The sequence below is a fragment of the Erythrolamprus reginae genome, chromosome 5 (genome assembly GCF_031021105.1).
Source record: "Erythrolamprus reginae isolate rEryReg1 chromosome 5, rEryReg1.hap1, whole genome shotgun sequence".
Taxonomy (NCBI): domain Eukaryota; kingdom Metazoa; phylum Chordata; class Lepidosauria; order Squamata; family Dipsadidae; genus Erythrolamprus; species Erythrolamprus reginae.
The window spans coordinates 85,472,880-85,492,499 of NC_091954.1; the positions used below are offsets into that span (position 1 = coordinate 85,472,880).

The 19,620-nt window shown below is 40.8% G+C and overlaps 1 protein-coding gene across 1 annotated transcript; it reads right to left on the reverse strand.

Annotated features, from left to right (window-relative positions):
- Window positions 1-16,947: 16,947 nt before the first annotated feature.
- On the reverse strand, window positions 16,948-18,414 carry PAQR9 (progestin and adipoQ receptor family member 9). The gene has a single exon (XM_070754096.1). The coding sequence runs from the start codon at window positions 18,412-18,414 to the stop codon at window positions 16,948-16,950; it is 1,467 nt and encodes a 488-aa protein (XP_070610197.1).
- Between the last annotated feature and the right edge of the window lie 1,206 nt (window positions 18,415-19,620).

The following is a 19,620-nucleotide window of genomic DNA, read 5'->3' on the forward strand; positions in this document are numbered from 1 at the left end:
GCCTTTTCTTCCTCTCCCCATTTCTTAACCAAGCATCCTACAAATGTTTTCAGACTGCAACTCTTGGAATTCCCAGTCAGCACAAACAAATGACATGCTAGTAGTTCTGCAATTCTTCACTCTAAAGTTGGGCTTATTGCTGACGTACATGCCTCCCAGCTGTGTTACAATGGGCCATGCCTGTGCTGCTAGGCGGTAGCCGGATTGACGGTAGAGTTCCCCAGGCTTATGATACTGGGGGACTTTAACTTGCCATCACTTGGTGAATCCTCAGCTGCGACTCAGGAATTCATGTCTTCCATGATAACCATGGACCTGACCCAAGTAGTTCAAGGTCTGACTCATGTGGGGGGGAGGGGGGGAGACACACACTTGACCTGGTGTTCTTATCGAGGCAGTGGAGGTATGATCTGGAATTAAGGGGTGTAGTTGTTTCTCCCTTATCGTGGTTAGATCATTTCCTGCTGAGGTCAGACTTTAAGGCACCACTCTCCCACCGCAGGGAGGCGGAGCTGATTAAGTGGTTCTATCCCAGACGCCTAATGGATCCTGAAGGGTTCCAGAAGGAGTTTGGGGAGATAGCTGAGTCCCTAGTGGCTGCCTGGAATAGGATGGCATCTGGGGCACTTGACCGGATTGCGCCTTTGTGATCTCTCAGTGGCAGTGGATCCAGGTTTACTGAGGAGCTCCGGAAGATGAAGTGCCAGAAGAGATGTCTAGAGTGATTCTGGAGGACAGTAACTGAACATTTCTGAGAGCCTTTATTAAGATTTATTTAGTGGTGATATGGACGGCAAAATGCTCGCATTTTTCCACACATTGCCTCTGCTGATTCATGCCCAACTGCTCTTTTTAGGGTGACTTATTCGCTCTTTAATGTAGAGGGAATGGAGGAGCCCTTGCAGGGTAGATCTGAGGAATTTGTGCAGTTTCTATCGGATAAAGTCACTCAGATTCAGAGGGACCTGGACTCTGATTGGGCAATTTCGACAGAGATGACAGGGGCATGACAGTGGGATGATTTTGAATCTGTGATTCCTGAGGAAGTGGACAATGCAGTAGGAGCGATAAGTTCCTCCACTTGTCTGTTGGACCCATGCCCTTCCTGGAAGGTTTCAGCCAGCAGGGAGGTGACATGAGGCTGGCTCCAGGCATTAGTAAATGCGTTCCTGAGTGAGGGATCCTTTCCGCAGCCGTTAAATGAAGCAGTTGTGCAACCCCTTCTCAAGAAGGGGTCCTTTGGGATTGGGTGGCATAGAAGTCAAATAAATAAACTGATAGATAGATAGATAGATAGATAGATAGATAGATAGATAGATAGATAGATAGATAAGAAGCCTTCCCTAGACCCAGCTCAATTAAAGAACTTTCATCCAGTCTCCAACCTACCTTTTGTAGGGAGGGTTGTTTAAAAGTGGTAGCACTACAGCTCCTCTAGTTATTGGATGAAACAGATTATCTGGACCCCTTTCAATCTGGCTCCAGGCTTGGCTACGGCATGGAAACTGCTTTAGTCGCGCTGGTGGATGATCTCTGGCTAGCCTGAGATGGGAGTCACTTCTCAATCTTGGTGCTACTTTGACCTCTCAGCTGCTTTTGATACCATTGACCATGGTATCCTTCTGGGATGAATAAGAGAATTGGGGCTAGGAGGCACCGTGTTACCATGGTTCTCCTCCTATCTCTCTGGTCGATCTCAGTCGGTGTTAGTAAGAGGACAGAGATCAACCCCTAGACCCCTCGTTTGTGGGTGCCTCAGGACTCGGTCCTCTCTCCCCTCCTATTTAATATCTACATGCAACCACTGGATGAGATCATCCAATGATTCGGGGTGACATATCAACAATATGTGGATGATACCCAGTAATATATCTCCACCCTGCGTCAATTCAGTGAAGCAGTGGATGTGATGTGCCGGTGCCTTGAGGCTGTAAGGATCTGGATGTGAGTCAACAGGCTCAGACTTAACCTAGACAAGACCAAGTGGCTATAGATATTATCTCCTAAAGACTATTTCAACTGTCCATCCTTGGGGGGGGGCTTGGGGGGGAGAAATTGTCCCCCTCAGAAAAGGTTCAAAATTTGGGATCCTCCAAGACTCACAGCTAAAACTAGATCAACCTTTGACAGCTGTTGCTAGTGGGACCTTTGTACAAGTTTGTCTAGTGCACCGACTGCAACCCTTGTCATCTCACAATTAGATTATTGAAACATGCTCTACATGGGGCTACTTTCAAAGAGTGCTTGGGGACTACAAATCATCTAGAATGCAGCTGCGAGAGCTATTGTGGGTTCACCTAGGTTCACACACTTTACACCAACCCGCCACCAGCTGCACTGGCCCCTTATTGATCTCCAGGCACAATTCAAGATGTTGGTCATTACTTTTAAAGACTTACATGGCTTAGGGCCAGGTTATCTTTGAGACCACTTTGCCACACAACTCCCAGCGAACAGTGAGATCTCACAGAGTTGGTCTCCTCCAGGTCCCATTAGCTAAACAGTGTCGGCTGGTGGGCCTGCAGGGGAGGGCCTTCTCTGTGGCTGCCTTGGATCTCTGGAACCAGTTTCCTCTGGTGGTCAGGACTGCCCCCACCCTATTGGCTTTCTGAAAAGTAGTTAAGACCGGGCTTTTCCGGCAGGCCTGGGGCCGTTGAGCTCACAATTATAAACAGCGACATTCGGCCATTAAATGATACAGTATGTATAGATTTTAATTGTTTTAATGCTTACGATGTTTTTAATATTTTATTCTGTTGTTAAGCTGCCTGGAGTCCTTTGGGAGTTGGACGACATATTAAACAAACAAACAAGCAATTTGATGGTCATTTCAAAATCCTTTCTTAGCGAGCACCTAGAAGCAAAGAACAACATACCTGCCAAGTTTCAAGTTTGTAGGTTTTACAGTTCTGGAGATTTCGTGATGATGCGTGAGTGGCATTTGGCTTTTTTACACACAGATTTTAGATATCATTATGATATGCTTGTTTTTTTCTTAACAATTTCTCAACCCATAAATTACACGTAACAGTTATGGGAATAATTTTTAGTAGTTCCAATACTCATATATAAAAATCACACATCACTTAAAAAACCTTTTTCAGAAGCAATTTTATATAGATTTTTTTACTTTTGTGAAAAATTGCACAGCATTTTTTTACAGTACTGTACAGTATTGTTAGCAACCAAAACTTTACAAAGAAAACCTTTTAAATAAAACAAAAATGAGTATTTGCATGCTTTTTATTCAGATTCACACACAGAAATTTAAAAATAACAGTGATATATAAATATACACTTAACATAATACCAGATTAAAAAGATAAATTTGAGAATCTCAACAGTTCTTTTCAGTACTTTCAGCAGCAGAAACCTGTATGGTATTTACTCAATTCAACACAGATCTTCTAACTATAATGTTCTGTCCAGATACTATATTGCTGACTATCAAAAACTCCCATTGAAACGAGAAGATACTGGCATGGAACATATAATTTGTTCCCCACTATGACAAGAGGCGGGATAGAAACGGAGCAGACTTCAACATCAAGATTTCAGAGAAAAAGCTTTCATCACACCAATCAACATACAAGGATTAGTAATACATTCCTTGGCATCAAACTGTGCATTCAGCCTCTTCTGGAAAAGGTTGTACTCCCCACCAGAAAAAGTCAATTCACAGCTTGAAAAGTGCTCTTGACTGTTTTGCATCTTGCTGTTTTGAAAGTACTGGCATCAAGGAAAGCATTTGCACATCTATATTTAGTGCACAAGCTGCAACTATTCCTGAGCAGGATGTGATTTGATAGAAATTAGCCATGCTCTGGCTATTTGATATGTGGTTTATACAGGGCTACCCTTGAAGAAAACCCCCAAAACATGCGCTGGTACAAAATCTGGCATCCAGTCTGTTAACAGCTGAAGATTATCAAATTTGTATCACACAAATACTGAAAGAGTTCTAGTTTTGCTAATTGTTTTTCAGGCTTAGGACTTACTATCTAAGAGATCACTTTTCTCATTATGAACCAACCTAATTGCTAAGAGTTGAAGGAGAGTGTCCTTGAAGATTCCCCACTTAGAGGCAGGCTTGGCAATAGACAGGAAAGGCACACTGAAGTAGCCCACAGAAATACCACTTTCATATCATAAGAGCCACTGTATGGAATAATTTTGCTCAAGATTAAAGAAGATTCGATCCCATTACAACAAAAACACTTTTCGCTAGAGAGACATTTTTATGTTCATGGTGTTTATCATTTACAGTACATTAAGTAAAATTTTAAGGAATTACATTTCAACTAAATCATTTCTTTTCCTTTGCAATGCAAGTTCTTCTCTAAGAATTATTTTCCATTGCTCTAATGAAATAATGAAATGCACTTAATTCTGAAATACGATTCTTACTTTTTGACTTTTACTGAAAGGATTCTAAAGTGCATTTTAAAATTGCTTTGAATTTTTTTCTTGTTTTGCTAGATGTCATTCAGGGGGCTCTTTAGGCAAAAAAGTATTAAATACTACAGTAGTAATAAACAATTATCCAAAATAATATAAGTGGTTGTAGTTAATAGTAAAAAGTCTCCATTTCAATTTTCCAATCTCAGTAACATAGTGAAACTTAGCTTCTGGAAAAATGCATCCCCCCAAAAAGAATTAAAATAATATAAGGCAGGAAATAATATATTCAAGGAGATCACAAATCCAAACAGACCATCTCTGTGGTTGTTCATGACCTACATGAAACATTACTCCCAAGTGATAATGAGAAATGCAAAGCATTGGCCCATACTGTATGGATTCCATATTTTCAACTAGGAAAGGTAGAGCCTTCATGTTTTCCCACACTAGAGAAATAGCCCGTCAATTGTAATTGAACTTTTTTGCCTACTACTGTTCTCCAAAATATTAAATTGAAATTATCCTACTTTGGACATGGTATGTTAAGACTCAATTTTATGGAAAAGGCTGTAATGCTGGAAAAGGTGCAGGGAAAGAGAAAAGGCTGACCAACAGCAATGTGGATAAACTTAGTTATAATGGCAATGAATGTATCATTGGAAGACCAAGTTAAAGACAAACCTTCATAAAGAAAATTTACCTGGTCACTATGAGTCAAAAATTATCTGATGTCATATCACCTATCCACCCACCCATTCTCCCTCCCTTGAGCAGGGCAAATCTAATGCTTGAAATGATATAAGGAAGTGCTGGTGAGACCACATTTGGAGTACTGTGTTCAGTTCTGGAGACCTCACCTACAAAAAGATATTGACAAAATTGAACGGGTCCAAAGACGGGCTACAAGAATGATGGAAGGTCTTAAGCATAAAACGTATCAGGAAAGACTTAATGAACTCAATCTGTATAGTCTGGCGGACAGAAGGAAAAGGGGGGACATGATCGAAACATTTAAATATGTTAAAGGGTTAAATAAGGTCCAGGAGGGAAGTGTTTTTAATAGGAAAGTGAACACAAGAATAAGGGGACACAATCTGAAGTTAGTTGGGGGAAAGATCAAAAGCAACGTGAGAAAATATTATTTTACTGAAAGAGTAGTAAATCCTTGGAACTAACTTCCAGCAGATGTGGTTGGTAAATCCACAGTAACTGAATTTAAACATGCCTGGATAAACATATATCCATCCTAAGATAAAATACAGAAAATATTATAAGGGCAGACTAGATGGATCATGAGGTCTTTTTCTGCCGTCAGTCTTCTATGTTTCTATAATGGCAACGAGTGTATCATTGGAAGACCAAGTTAAAGACAAACCTTCATAAAGAAAATTTACCTGGTCACTACGACTCAGAAATTATCTGATGTCATATCACCTATCCACCCAGCCACCCATTCTCCCTCCCTTGAGCAGGGCAAATCTAATGCTTGAAATGATATAGGTCCAAGAGAGAGTTACGGTACATCACTTGCACATTTACCATTTTCACACTGTCTACAGGAGGCAGCCTTAGGGGAAGGAAAAAAATATAAAAAGCCTAAATATCTAAAATTAAACTAAAACTAAATAGTTAACCGTTTATGCAAACACGGATGGATTTTTCTAAGTTATGAAAGTAAGGAAGATGACATTTGCACATGCATGAATTTTTAATTCTACACAGGAAAGGATAGTCCCCACTAACTTCAGTGGAGGAGGAGAAGAAATTCCCGGTGGGCTCTTATGAACTGAAGCAAAAATGACCCACATATTTTCTTCTTCAGAAAAGACTGCACTTGCAGCCATGCTAATTCTTCTCTAAATAATACAATTAGGAAGAATAATGTATATAATACCCATGTATAAAATGATTGAAATTAAAATACTATTAAAATGCAAACTTGACATAACACCTTGTGAATACTCTGGACTTCCTCTTACAGAGCCCAATGGAAAATCACTGGCTGAAATCCAGGTTCTTAACCTGGCATAAATTCAAATTCTTCTGTGGAGATTGGCTGCAGCACACTTGTCCTTCAAATCTCCCCAGATCTTTTTAAAATATCAGCTTTCAATATTTCAATATATTTAAAGTCCCCCCCATCGTACTTTGTCCTTCTGACCTCAACTGCACTATTTCTACCATTCAGAAAAGCTATTTCTAAAAAAAAGTGTTGTGTCATCAGTGGTATTTGAATTACGTTCTTGAAATACCTTTGACTAGAAAGAATGATTTGAAGCTCAGTCACTATCTATGCAACTGTATTTAAAGTGGCTTCTTTTAATATTTCAAATAAATGCTAATTAGTAGCTGTTTTCTAAATACTGTAAGAATGTTTAAGGTCACTTTGGGGTGTTATTTTTCTCTCATTGCCTCTCAATTCAGTATACAGTGATACCTCATCTTACAAACGCCTCGTCATACAAACTTTTCGAGATACAAACCCAGGGTTTAAGATTTTTTTGCCTCTTCTTACAAACTATTTTCACATTACAAACCCACCACCACCACTGGGATGCCCTGCCTTTGGACTTCCGTTGCCAGCGAAGCATCCGTTTTTGCGCTGCTGAGTTTCCCCTGAGGCTCCCCTCCATGGGAAACCCCCACCTCCGGACTTCTGTGTTTTTGCAATGCTGCAGGGGAATCCCAGCAGGAGAATCCCAGCACCACAAAAACGGGCGCTTTGCTGGCAACGGAAGTCTGGGGGTGGGGTTTCCCAGCGAGGGAAGCCTCAGTGAAATCGCAGCATCACAAAAACACAGAGGTCCAGAGGTGGGGTTTTGAGGACTTCGGTGTGTTTGCGATGCTGCGATTTCACTGATGCTCCCTTCGCTGGGAAACCCCACCTCCAAACTTCCATTGCCAGCGAAGTGCGAGGTGGGGTTTCCTATGGAGGGGAGCCTCAGGGGAATCCCATCAGCGCAAAAATGGGCGCTTCGGCTGGCAAAATGGGTGAATTTTGGGCTTGCACACATTAATCACTTTTCCATTGATTCCTATGGGAAACATTGTTTCGTCTTACAAACTTTTCACCTTAAGAACCTCGTCCTGGAACCAATTAAGTTTGTAAGACAAGGTATCACTGTACTACTTTTTCTCTTGACAGAAACCCAAAGCAACTAATTTACACAAATATATTACGGTATTTAAAACATTACAATTAAAAAACTTATTCATATTGCACGTGGAAGTCTATTAATCAATGTTTAAAAAGAAAAAGAAAACCTCATTTTTTCCGATGATTTCTCTATGTCTTCTTAAGACATGTTATTTTAAATGCCCACTTTTCACATTGCACTTGTTAAGACCTACTTAAATGTAAGTATTGGTTTCAGAAGGTTCTTTAAAAAAGTTTATCATCAAATGTGTGGTCCTTACTATGGTCGTCTATGACTCAAATATTTGAGTATTCAGATATATATGTCACATTGTTGTTAAGAGACATTATAATATTAGAAATAAATAACATCTACAGACCAAATTTTCTATTGTTTATTTTATACCTCATTTTGCTAACATTTCAACATGATTAAACCCTGGAAATTGAGAGCTAAATAACCAATAATCCTCCATAAAAAGTTTGGGAGGTGCAGGCAGTCTCATAGATTGAAGGTATTGTACTCCTCCTGCAATAACATCTCTGCTATTCCACTTCCATTTTTTATTTTATGGTATATGAAATCTTTTTTCAAATTTGAAAACTTTTTGCATGGTGGAACAAACCAGGGTTAGATCACAATGCATTTTTAATGCTGTTAACACACATTTTAGAAACTAAAAATGCTAACAAGCCATTAATTACTATTGTTTATTAATGTCAGCTATGTTTTCCATTGAATCATGCTTATCATGTTAACTGACCAAGGTCAATATTTCTGAATATCTTACATATAACTATATCACTCCTGAGCACAAACTGAAGCCAACATTTCTGAAACTCCTTATTTTTAATGCTACATTCCCACCATCTAGGTATAAGCTATAAAGATACATTTCTTGGCAAATATTTATTCTTATACTTGTTCTATATGCTATTACAGATCATTTTTTTAATACGAATGCCCTCTTATTCCTATGTCACTGAACAACTTTTCTTTCAGTAACTTTCTTAACCAAAGTGCAAAATTTGGACATACTACAGAAATTCTTAAAAACAATCTAAAATACACATTAGTCAAACATTAGTCAAGCTCATTGCCCACAGTAACCCTCAAAAGCAAACTAGATGTTTGGAATTTGCACATACGGAATTGCATAACTGGAAAACACTTATGTCTCCGCGTATTTTGGGCAATGGCTATTAATTACAAATAATTTGCAGGGTTTTTGCCATGAACTGAAACCAGTGTTTGTCAACCTTGGCACCTTAGGATTTGTGGACTTCAACTCCCAGAATTCCTCAGAAATGTTAACAAATACTGACTTCAACAAATAGAAACCAAGAAAGAATTTTGGTTTCCACATTATAGTTTGTCTTTATTTTTGTCCATGCTGATAAACGATTATCATTAAATAGCAAATTAGTCTGTTAATGATCTTTGCATAGTCTTTTAGCAGACTAAAAAGAAGCAATTGTTTCAACCTAGAAATCCTGCAATGGGGTATATAAGACTTTAAGTAATTACCAGTGATGTTGTTTCTAAAATTAAGGTGATAAATCTTAATTTTAATTGATAAATGATTACTTTGTGATAAATCCAGTAAATCATAAAAACTTTAAGTAAAAATCGCAACTAGGTCTGGGATTATTAGCATGCTTCAGCAAGAAGCAATAATTTGCTGTATAAAAATCAAATTTCTGAGCAAAATCTGTAAGTGTCAAAGTGGAAAGAATAAAATCAACAGCTCTAATGATAACTAGCACCAACTCACCACTATAAACTTTTATCTGTAATTGAACTATAAATAGAGGATATCACATGGTCGAAAGATCAAATGTATTTTTACTGTTCATTACAATCTCACTCTGCTTTGCAGGATGTCCCTTACAGAGCAACTGAAGCATGACAAACTATACAGAACTCAGGAAGCAGGAAGAGGGAGATTGTGATCCCCTTATATAGAGCGCTGGTGAGACCACATTTGGAGTACTGTGTTCAGTTCTGGAGACCTCACCTACAAAAAGATATTGACAAAATTGAACGGGTCCAAAGACGGGCTACAAGAATGGTGGAAGGTCTGAAGTATAAAACGTATCAGGAAAGACTTAATGAACTCAATCTGTATAGTCTGGAAGACAGAAGGAAAAGGGGGGACATGATCGAAACATTTAAATATGTTAAAGGGTTAAATAGGGTTCAGGAGGGAAGTGTTTTTAACAGGAAAGTGAACACAAGAACAAGGGGACACAATCTGAAGTTAGTTGGGGGAAAGATCAAAGGCAACATGAGAAAGTATTATTTTACTGAAAGAGTAGTAGATCCTTGGAACAAACTTCCAGCAGACGTGGTTGGTAAATCCACAGTAACCGAATTTAAACATGCCTGGGATAAACATATATCCATTGTAAGATAAAATACAGGAAATAGTAAAAGGGCAGACTAGATGGACCATGGGGTCTTTTTCTGCCGTCAGTCTTCTATGTTTCTATGTTTCTAACTCAGCCCCTGTCACCCCCACCCCAAACAAAGACCACTAACTCTGGGCCTTTTCCATTTTACCCTGTCTTTTTAAAGTGTCAAATGGTTGCTTTAAATTTTTATCTTCCAAATAAATATTCAAATAAAATAATACAAATAATTTCAAGAATAGCTCAGTCGTTTCTGGCACATGAGTACCAGAACTATTATTTGGGCTGTACTATACCCCAAATAATATTTACATGAAGTATGACTGAGATCACACAGATCATCACATTAAAAGTCTTTTAGAAATCAAGGAAAACACTGTAAAAACTTACAGGCACACACTGGGCAAAATTAGTCTCTAGAGAAAATAAACATAGATACAACTCACACATTGTATCAATTGCTCAAATAAGCACTAACCTCTCTGCTAGAGCAGTGTTTCCCAACCTTGGCAACTTGAAGATATTTGGACTTCAACTCCCAGAATTCCCCAGCCAGCGAATGCTGGCTGGGGAATTCTGGGAGTTGAAGTCCGAATATCTTCAAGTTGCCAAGGTTGGGAAACACTGTGTTAGAGAACTGCAAAAAAGCAGGGCATAAAATTGTTTGATATAAGTGTAATGTTTAATCATGGTCGGTATAAATCATAGTTTCAATATTAACTGAAGCCATAGCTTTGCCTTTTTATTTGGTGTTAGCTACAATAATAATAATAATAATAATAATAATAATAATAATTATTATTATTATTATTATTATTATTATTATTATTATTATTATTATTTGCCTTATCTTACCAACTTTTGATCTTAAGGGGAGTTAATATCTGCTACCTATTTTATATTCTAATTATTTTTACTATAATGATAATTTACAGTTACCTAACATAAAACACTCATGGATGAAATAGATGTGCAAAAAGTCACCCTATTTTTCGGAGTACAAGATGCACCTTTCCCCCCTAAAAGAAGCTGAAAATTTGGGTGCATCTTATATTCCAAATGTACGGTAGCTTTTTCAATGCTTTTTTTTCATCCATACTGAAGCGCTAATGATCTTTCCCAGCTTGTAGGCTTTTTTTCATTGCTACTACCTTCAAAGGTTTTTTTAAGCCCCAACCAGGAGACCAGACTAAGGACACTAGCCAGATATTTTCCTCCTCCAAAACTAAGGTGCATCTTATATTCCAGTGTATCTTATGCTCCAACCAATACATTATTTGGATATAGGATAATCTATCTAGATTGTGTTCTGCCGGTGTGTCTCAACCGCCCGTAATTACAGGGTAATTAGTCCAGGAAGACACACACCACACGATAAAAGGAAAACCCAAAGGTCTTTATCAACAGAAAAACAGAAACAGCTCCCTTTTTAAATGTCAAAGGGATTTTCTGGTACACACAAGGTACAGGTTAAATCCAGTCCAATTGCTCACCCAATAACTGGGAAATTGAGTCCAATTCTAAAGTCCAGAGAGTCCACACACACAATCCTGCAGAGCAAAAACCATGATCTTGACGAAACAATGAATCAGATAAACTGCCATGAGGCTAAAACACCAGGCTGCACTTTTATCTGTAGCACTAATTACAGCAGCCCCACCCAACCACAGGTGCCCTTATTTTCTCTTGCAATAATCCTTCAGTTGTTGTCTCCTATGCATCACTCTACGCATGCGTGGATGTGTCATTAATTCTTGTTCAGAATCCAGGGATGATACAGATGACTGATCTCCTCCTGGGCTGTCTGCCAAACTCCCCTCTTCCCTGTCACTCACGCTTCCTTGGTCAGAGGAGACTTCGTCGGCAGATTCTACTGGGAGCAAAACAGGCCTGCGGCATGTGGATGTCTCCCCCACATCCACCTCCACATTCCTTGGGGAAGGAGCTGGGCCAGAGCTAACCACAACAGACTGGTATAGCTCTTCGTATACAATTAATCTGTGAAGATATACTGTAATTTCTCAATTCAGTGGATGAGAATCTGTTACTGAAGAATAATCAGTATTTTGTGACTAGAACATTGAAATGCACATTATGCCTTTATAGTGAAATGCACTGTTCTAATGCAGCATTGGAATTATAGATCCTATATTAAAAAAGGAATGATTTTAGAGCCTTAAAATCTGGTTTGAACACTGACATAATTTCCAATCAAAAATAAAATCAGCTGTTTATTACAACTTGCTGTAATTTCACAGTACAATAAACTATAGTGCTCTAGCTTTCTTCATTTGGAAACTGGTAATCTTTATTCACAAAACCAGTATGAAATTGTAAATCAGAATCTTAAAACACACACACGTGTGCGCGCGCGCACGCACACACACACACACCAAGACTCTGGAGCAAGGTTGTCAAATTTCCAGCCCATAGGTTCAGGCTTGCACCCGTTTTAGCAAAGTGGAAAAAAGTCCTGATACGTCACTTGATGCTCCCATGATGACATGGGTTTGACATCCCTGCTCTTGAGGGTTATGAATTGCAATACAAAGAATTAGGAAACAACAGGCAAACTGAGAAACTATATGAAAGAAATAAAGGAATAATGTATCATTTTTCTTCATTCATGCATTCATACCAAAATGTCTATTTTCAAGACTGCTGCTATACTTGCATTTACTTGAGGAGTATTTTGTTTAGGTCAACTAAAATGAATATTACTTTTGCTGCTAGAGAAACAGAATTCAAACAGATACACCAAAAGGTAAAATAAAACATGACAATTCTATTACAGTACAACTACAGATAGTCCTCGACTTATAACAGTTTATTTAGTGACCACTCAGTTATAACTGCATGAAAAAGGTGCCTTGAGACCATTTTTCAGTTATGACTTTTGTAACATCCCCATGATCATGTGATCAAAATTCAGATGCTTGGCAATTGGTTCATACTTATGACTGTTGCTGTGTCCCAAAGTCAAGTGATCACCTTTTGCAATCTTCTGACAAGCAAAGTCAACGGGGAAGCCAGATTCATTTAACAACCAGGTAACTTATGAGTTACAATGACTCACTTAACAACTGAGGCTAGAAAGGTCATAAAATGGGACAAAACTCACTTAACAATTGTGTCACTTAAGGCAGTGTTTTTCAACCAGTGTGCCATGGCACATTAGTGTGCCGCGAGACATGGTCAGGTGTGCCGCGAAGAAGGAAGCTCAGGTTCCGGTCTCGTAACTTTTTGCTGAGAGAGTGAGAGTAAGAAAGAGAGAGAGAAAGAAAGACAGAAAGAGAGAGAAAGAAAGCAAGACAGAGAGAAAGAGAGTGAGAGAGAGAGAAAGCAAGAAAGAAAGAAAAGAGAGAAAGAGAAAGCAAGACAGAGAGAAAGAAGGCAAGAGACAGAGAAAGAAAGCAAAAGAGAGAGAGAAAAGGAGAGGAAGGGAGAGAGAGAGAGAGAATAAGCAAAAAGGGGAGGAAAAAAGAGAAATGAGAAAATGATTGAGACAGAGAATGAGAGGAAAGAGAAACAAAAGAGAGAGAGAAGTGACTCTTGATTTAAAGCATATGATAAAAAGCACCCAAAGAATAAGAGAGAAACCCCCCCAGTCCTCACCTGTTTTGGGAAATGGTTCAAGAGTGTGTATACACACACACACACACGGATGGGGGAGGAGACAGGGATGGAAAAAGAGAGGGGAGTGTTTTAGGGTGTCATTTTGTGTCATTTTGGTTGGTGGTGTGCCCCAGGATTTTGTAAATGTAAAAAATGCGCCGCGGCTCAAAAAAGGTTGAAAATCACTGACTTAAGGACACAAATTTTGGGCTTAATTATTGTTGCATGTCGAGGACTACCTGTAAATAGGTACCATTTCATTGGCGGTATGAATGATGCTTTCAGTCAATAGGTTTTAACACAACTATATGCATAATTGCAAAACAAAAAAATTGTTGGGCCCAAAGATCTAGATGGTAAGCAGAATCGCTTGTAATATTTTGAAGAAAAACTTAAGTGCTTGAAAGATAGAAAATAGTCATCATTCATAAATCTTCCATGTTGTGAAATCAGTTATTAGAATAGAAGAGATTGTGGTTCTGGTTTCTCATAAATTAATAATAGTTTTTTAAAAATGCTAATTTGCAGTCTACACTAAAGGTTCTTTGGAGGTTTTTTGTTGAAGAATAAATAGTTTTCAGGTTTTAATGCTGCAATGTTTAAAATATGACCTGCACAAAATTTGTACACAAGTGTACAACACTGAGTTGTTTTAGATACAGGTAGTCCTTAACTTACAACATTTCATTTAGTGACTGTTCAAAGCTACAATGGCACTGAGAAAACTGACTGATGACCGTTTTTAAGTTACAAACTTTATAGCATCCCCATGATCATGCGATCAAAATTTAGATGCTTGGCAACTGGTTCATCTTTGCAATCTTTTGACAAGAAAAGTCAGTGGGGAAGCCAAATTCATTTAACAACTAGGTTACTAATTTATCAACTGCAGTGATTCACTTGACAACTGTGGCAAGAAAGGTTATAAAATGGAGCAGAACTCACTTAAGATAAATTTTGGGCTCATTTGTGGTTGTAAGTCGAGGACTACCTCTATATGGTAAAAAGTTCCTGTTTGTAAGAAGGAGAGAAGAGGGGGACTATGTCCAACTTCTGCAAAAAGAGAAATGCCCATTTTAGACAAGAGACACCCCCCCCTCCAAACCCTGGATTATCATCCTGTCTTGCATTGTAGACAGTGTCCCAATATCAAGTAGCCAATAAAATGGACAATGAATAATACATTGCCATAATATTAAGAATAGCCTGCAAATTCTCCAGATGCCTCATCTGATCAAAGAAGCACACAGAGGATGGGGAAAGAATACAAACTTCAACAATTAGGCCAGGTTACTGTAGCAAAGAAATTCTGTAATTTAAACTTTGAAGGATGGCCATTATATAATGAATGGATTAAATGTTGCAGTTATTAGAATACAACAACCTTTACAGGATACAGGAGGAATGTTAGATACCTAAAGATCTTGAAAACAAAAAGGCCAGCGACAAAAAGCAGTCACCCTCAAGCTCTATAAAACTTTAAATGCAATCTGAGTTACTATATGCAAAGCACAAGTAGAGATGTTTCATGATTTTACAGCCAGGGCCAGCCCTGCTACTACCGTGTTTCCCCAAAAATAAGACAGCGTCTTATATTATTTTTTGCTCTCAAAGATGTGCTACGTCTTATTTTCAGGGGGTGTCTTATTTCCCCCCCAGAGAATTGTATCCTGTATCCTGCTGCAGCAAAAACGCATCCAAACATGCTGCCGCGTGTTGGATGTGTTTTGAATCTGATTAATGCAGTGTTTAGGGATGCAATTTATGGACAGCAGGGTTATAGATGTTCTGTTTGGGAATGCTGTGAAACGAAATGTCTCCTACGTCTTACTTTCGGGGGATGCCTTATATTAGGCAATTCTCCGAAATCTCTCCTATGTCTTACTTTTGGGGGTGACTTATTTTCAGGGAAACAGGGTAGGCAGAGTGAAGGGCTGCCTCCAAAAGCAAACAGATCCTTGGTGTGCTGAAAGAATGGCAAGTAGTCAGTGTTATCACTGTATTTCTACAAGGATTATTGGCGCTGAGGAATTTTGGATGCCTAGAAACTGTAGATTAGAGTGGCATGTTTTATACCTATTATGTATATTACATATACTTTGCACATATAATGAAGAAATGTTTTAGAACTTATAAACATAAGCCATAATAAATCTAATAGTTTTTTTTTAAATGGCTGTTCTTCAAATAGTACCATTTTCATTTCTTTCCTGTAGGCAACCAAGTTTTGTTGCATAACTTTTACTAATGAATTACACATCAGAATCTAGAAATGTTTATATTTTAGATGTAGTCCTGAGATAACAATTGCCACCAACAATACATTCCCTTTCTTAAAGAACATGGCAGCTATCCTATCAGTTATAATATTCTCTGGAAACCTCAAATTTTGTCTACAATTTACATCAAATTTGCTGCTGTCATAAATCCCAGCATAACAGAGATGTGTCCAATTGTCACTATTGATTTTTGTAAATACTATTTCAGGTCAATTTTAGTTGATTTACATAGTAGTTCTTGATTCTGTTTAAATGGTCAGCAACGAATCAGCAGGATATATAGGAATCAAAGCATTTTACAAAAGCAGCCTTGTACTCAAGAATCAGAGAAGATATATCAAGATAGGATATATCACAAGTAAACTTTCTTCTCACTGTGGGGCCAGAAACTTGTGATCAAACTTATGTTTACATTAATTCACAGCCACTTAAATAAATCTCTATAAGAAATGTGTATGCCCATGTTTGCCTTTTGAGACAAGACTGCTGATGCAAAAACAGATCTCAAATTTGTTAAAAACACAATTCCAGTGTCATATGACTTCAAAAAACACAGATACCCACATTACTGAGTGCATAAAATTCGGAGATTTGCATGCAAATCAGATCTTAAATATCAACTATTTGTCAGTGCAGATCTGTTGTATATTGCTAACTAACAACACCATCAAGTAGTCAGACTGAAACCAGCAGCTAGCATTCACATTGTCTGTGCATATTATTTCCCCTGGGAAAAACAAAACAAAACAGGATCTCTAGTCCATTAAATGGCATTCAGAGAGAAGGAGGATTTACTTACAAACCATGTAATAAGGACCAAATCTTAGATTTCAACCAGTAATTCTAGAATGGCTTCTCTTTGTATGCTAAGCAGCAATAAATAGAACGTGTGGCCTAAAGTGTTCTTTTTTTAAAATTTAAACCTGTTTTTTGTTTCGAGAGAAACAGACGTTTTTCGAAGGAGTTCCATAGCGCTTGGCCTTTCTTTCCTTAGGAAGAGCCGACCTCGCGGATTCTTGTAGCAAAAGAGCAGCAGCCACAAATAAATACTGTATAAGTAAAAACTTCAACGACCACCACAAAACACCCTGAGGGGAGGTTACCTCATTCCTGTTTGCAGACCTCCGGGCTGTTTAAAAACCTCCGGATGACCAGGGCGAGGCACAGTATCAAGCCCAGCATGTAGCCAACGGTGCCCGCAAACGTGGGCGAGGTGGGCGGCGGGCTTCGGAGGAAGAGTCGCAAGCCCTCCTCCACGTAGAACATCTGGTCGTAGATGCTCAGGAAGGTAAAGATGTGGAAAAGCTGGTGGCTGTGGCCGACGATGTCGAAGAAGCCCGGGTGGAAGCGCTCGGGGATCTTACTGACGTTGAAGAAAGCGGCCACCAGCAGCCAGAAGTAGCGGCGGTAGAAGTGCAGGAAGAGGGTGGGGTTGTAGTCCCGCAGGTCGAAGAGGAGGCTCTCCAGCATGATGGGGCAGGCCATGCTGAGCGGCATGACGAAGACGAAGGTGCGGATGGCGAAGGGGTAGGCGCACCACTCGGAGCGGCTCTTGCAGCAGGCCACCGTGCAGGCCACGGCCAGCGCGAAGGCCACGGGCAGCACCAGCGCGCTGTAGGCGGCGAGGGGCGCGCTGCAGTCCACGTGCCAGCCCAGGCGCTGCTGCAGGTAGCGACCGAGCATGCGCGGCTCCAGCAGGCTCAGCTTGGGCAGCAGGTAGTAGTGGTAGGCCACCGTGCTGGCGAAGCCGTAGTAGCTGATGGAGGCATAGTCCAGGTAGAAGAAGGCGGCCCGCAGGCGCAGCGACAGGCAGCTGAACACGTGGGCCGTGCAGCTCATGGCGAAGGTGAGCAGGACGCCCGACGCGTAGCACCACAGCGGCAGCAGCGCCGGGTGGTGGAAAGGCAGGTCGCCGGCCTCGCGCAGCACCAGCAGGCGGCAGAACTTGCCCACGAAGAGCAGCAGCGGGATGAAGTGGGTCCAGAAGTTGAGCGTCTCGTTGGTGGGCTGCAGCACCGACGCCAGGCACTCCTGCGCCGAGCAGTGCAGCCGCCGGTAGCCCGACAGGATGAAGCACTCCACGAAGTCGTCGGGCACCTCGTCCCAACGCAGCGTCCCCACCGAGCGCCGGGAAGCGGAGAGCAGAGGCCGGCCGGCGGGAGGGGGCGGCTGCGCAGGCGGCGGCGGGTCCAACCGAGCGGGCGCCCGGCCTTCGCCGCCTCCGCCCGCGGGCATCGTCCTCCGCTTCGCCTCAGGCTGCTGCTGCCGCCGCTGAGGATGAGGATGGTGGTGTTGCCGCCGCTGGCCCTCCCCGCCGGGCTCGTGGAGATGCTCCCCGCCCGCTTGCTGCTGCTCAGAAAAGCGGCAGCAGCCGGAGCTGGGATTGTGATGTAAGCTCATGGCGGCAAAGCTGCTTTTCCTCCTCCGGGAAGAGTTGCAGAGGATTTGGGCTTCGGAGGAGCAGCCGCGGCGGCGGTGGTGGCGGCAGCCGCCTCCCCCTCTCCTTCCTCCTCCTCCTCCTCCTCTTCCTCTCCTTCCACCGCCGCCTCTTTTTTCTCCTGCATCATTCATTACAGGAAGGGCAGGAGGCGAAGGGGGGGGAAAGCGAGCTTGCTCACGCCAGCCGGCGAGCGCGGGCAGCTCCTGCAGAGAGAAGCGGTGGGGAGCATTGCAGTCCTTCAAGCCTTTGCCTGGCGCGGTGGGATCACCGTTAGACGCCCCTCTCCGCTTCTCTTTGTTCCATTTGCATCCGGGGGAAAGACCCCCCTTTGCCCCCTCCGTCTCCCTCGCGGCACCCGAGCCACATTGGTGGTTACCTCGATGGAAGGGGAAAAAACTGCAGTGCCTCTCCGCTCTTTCCAAAGGCAAGGACGTTCCGCCTCTCTCTCTGTGTCTCTCCGCCCCCCGCCCGATCGGTGCCTTTTTTTCGAAATACACGTGGTAGAATAGAATTGAATTCTTTATTGGCCAAGTGGGATCGGGCACACAGGGAATTTGTCTTTGGTGCAGATGCTCTCAGTGTACATAAAAAGACAAAATACATTCATCAAGAACCATAAGGTACAACACTTAAGGATTGTCATAGGGGTCAAATAAGCAACGAAGATACAATCAATATTAATACAAATCTTAGGATACAAGCAACAAGTTACAGTCATACAGTCCTAAGTGGGAGGAAAAGGGTGAAAGGAATGATGAGAAAAATCTAGTAGAAATAGAAGTGCAGATTTAGTAAATAGTTTGACAGTGTTGAGGGAATTATTTTTTTAGCAGAGTGATGGCGTTCTGGAAAAAACTGTTCTTGAGTCTAGTTGTCTTAGTGTGCAGGGCTTTGTAGTGACGTTTTGAGGGTAGGAGTTGAAACAGTTTGTGTCCAGGATGGGAAGGGTCAGTAAATAGTTTCACCGCCCTCTTTTTGACTCATGCAGTATACAAGTCCTCAATGGAAGGCAGGTTGGCAGCAATTGTTTTTTCTGCAGTTCTGATTATCCTCTGAAGTCTGTGTCGGTCTTGTTGGGTTGCAGAACCAAACCAGACAGTTATGGAGGTGCAGAATTACGGTAAAACAATTCCCATCGTATTCTTCTTAACATTTCACATGTATATTTGAACACTTGTATGTTTTGGCCAGGTTTAAAAGAGTAACCAACCTCACACGTACATTTTAGGATTTAACAAAAAGGCAATCCCGAATTTTAAAAATACAAGGCAAGCATTTTAAAATAAATTTATTAAGATATAATCTAAGGAAAACTCAGTACATCAAATGTCTATGGT

Coding starts and splice junctions, on each gene's coding strand:
- PAQR9 (XM_070754096.1), bottom strand. CDS start 18,414: ATGAATGATGCAGGAGAAAAAAGAGGCGGCGGTGGAAGGAGAGGAAGA.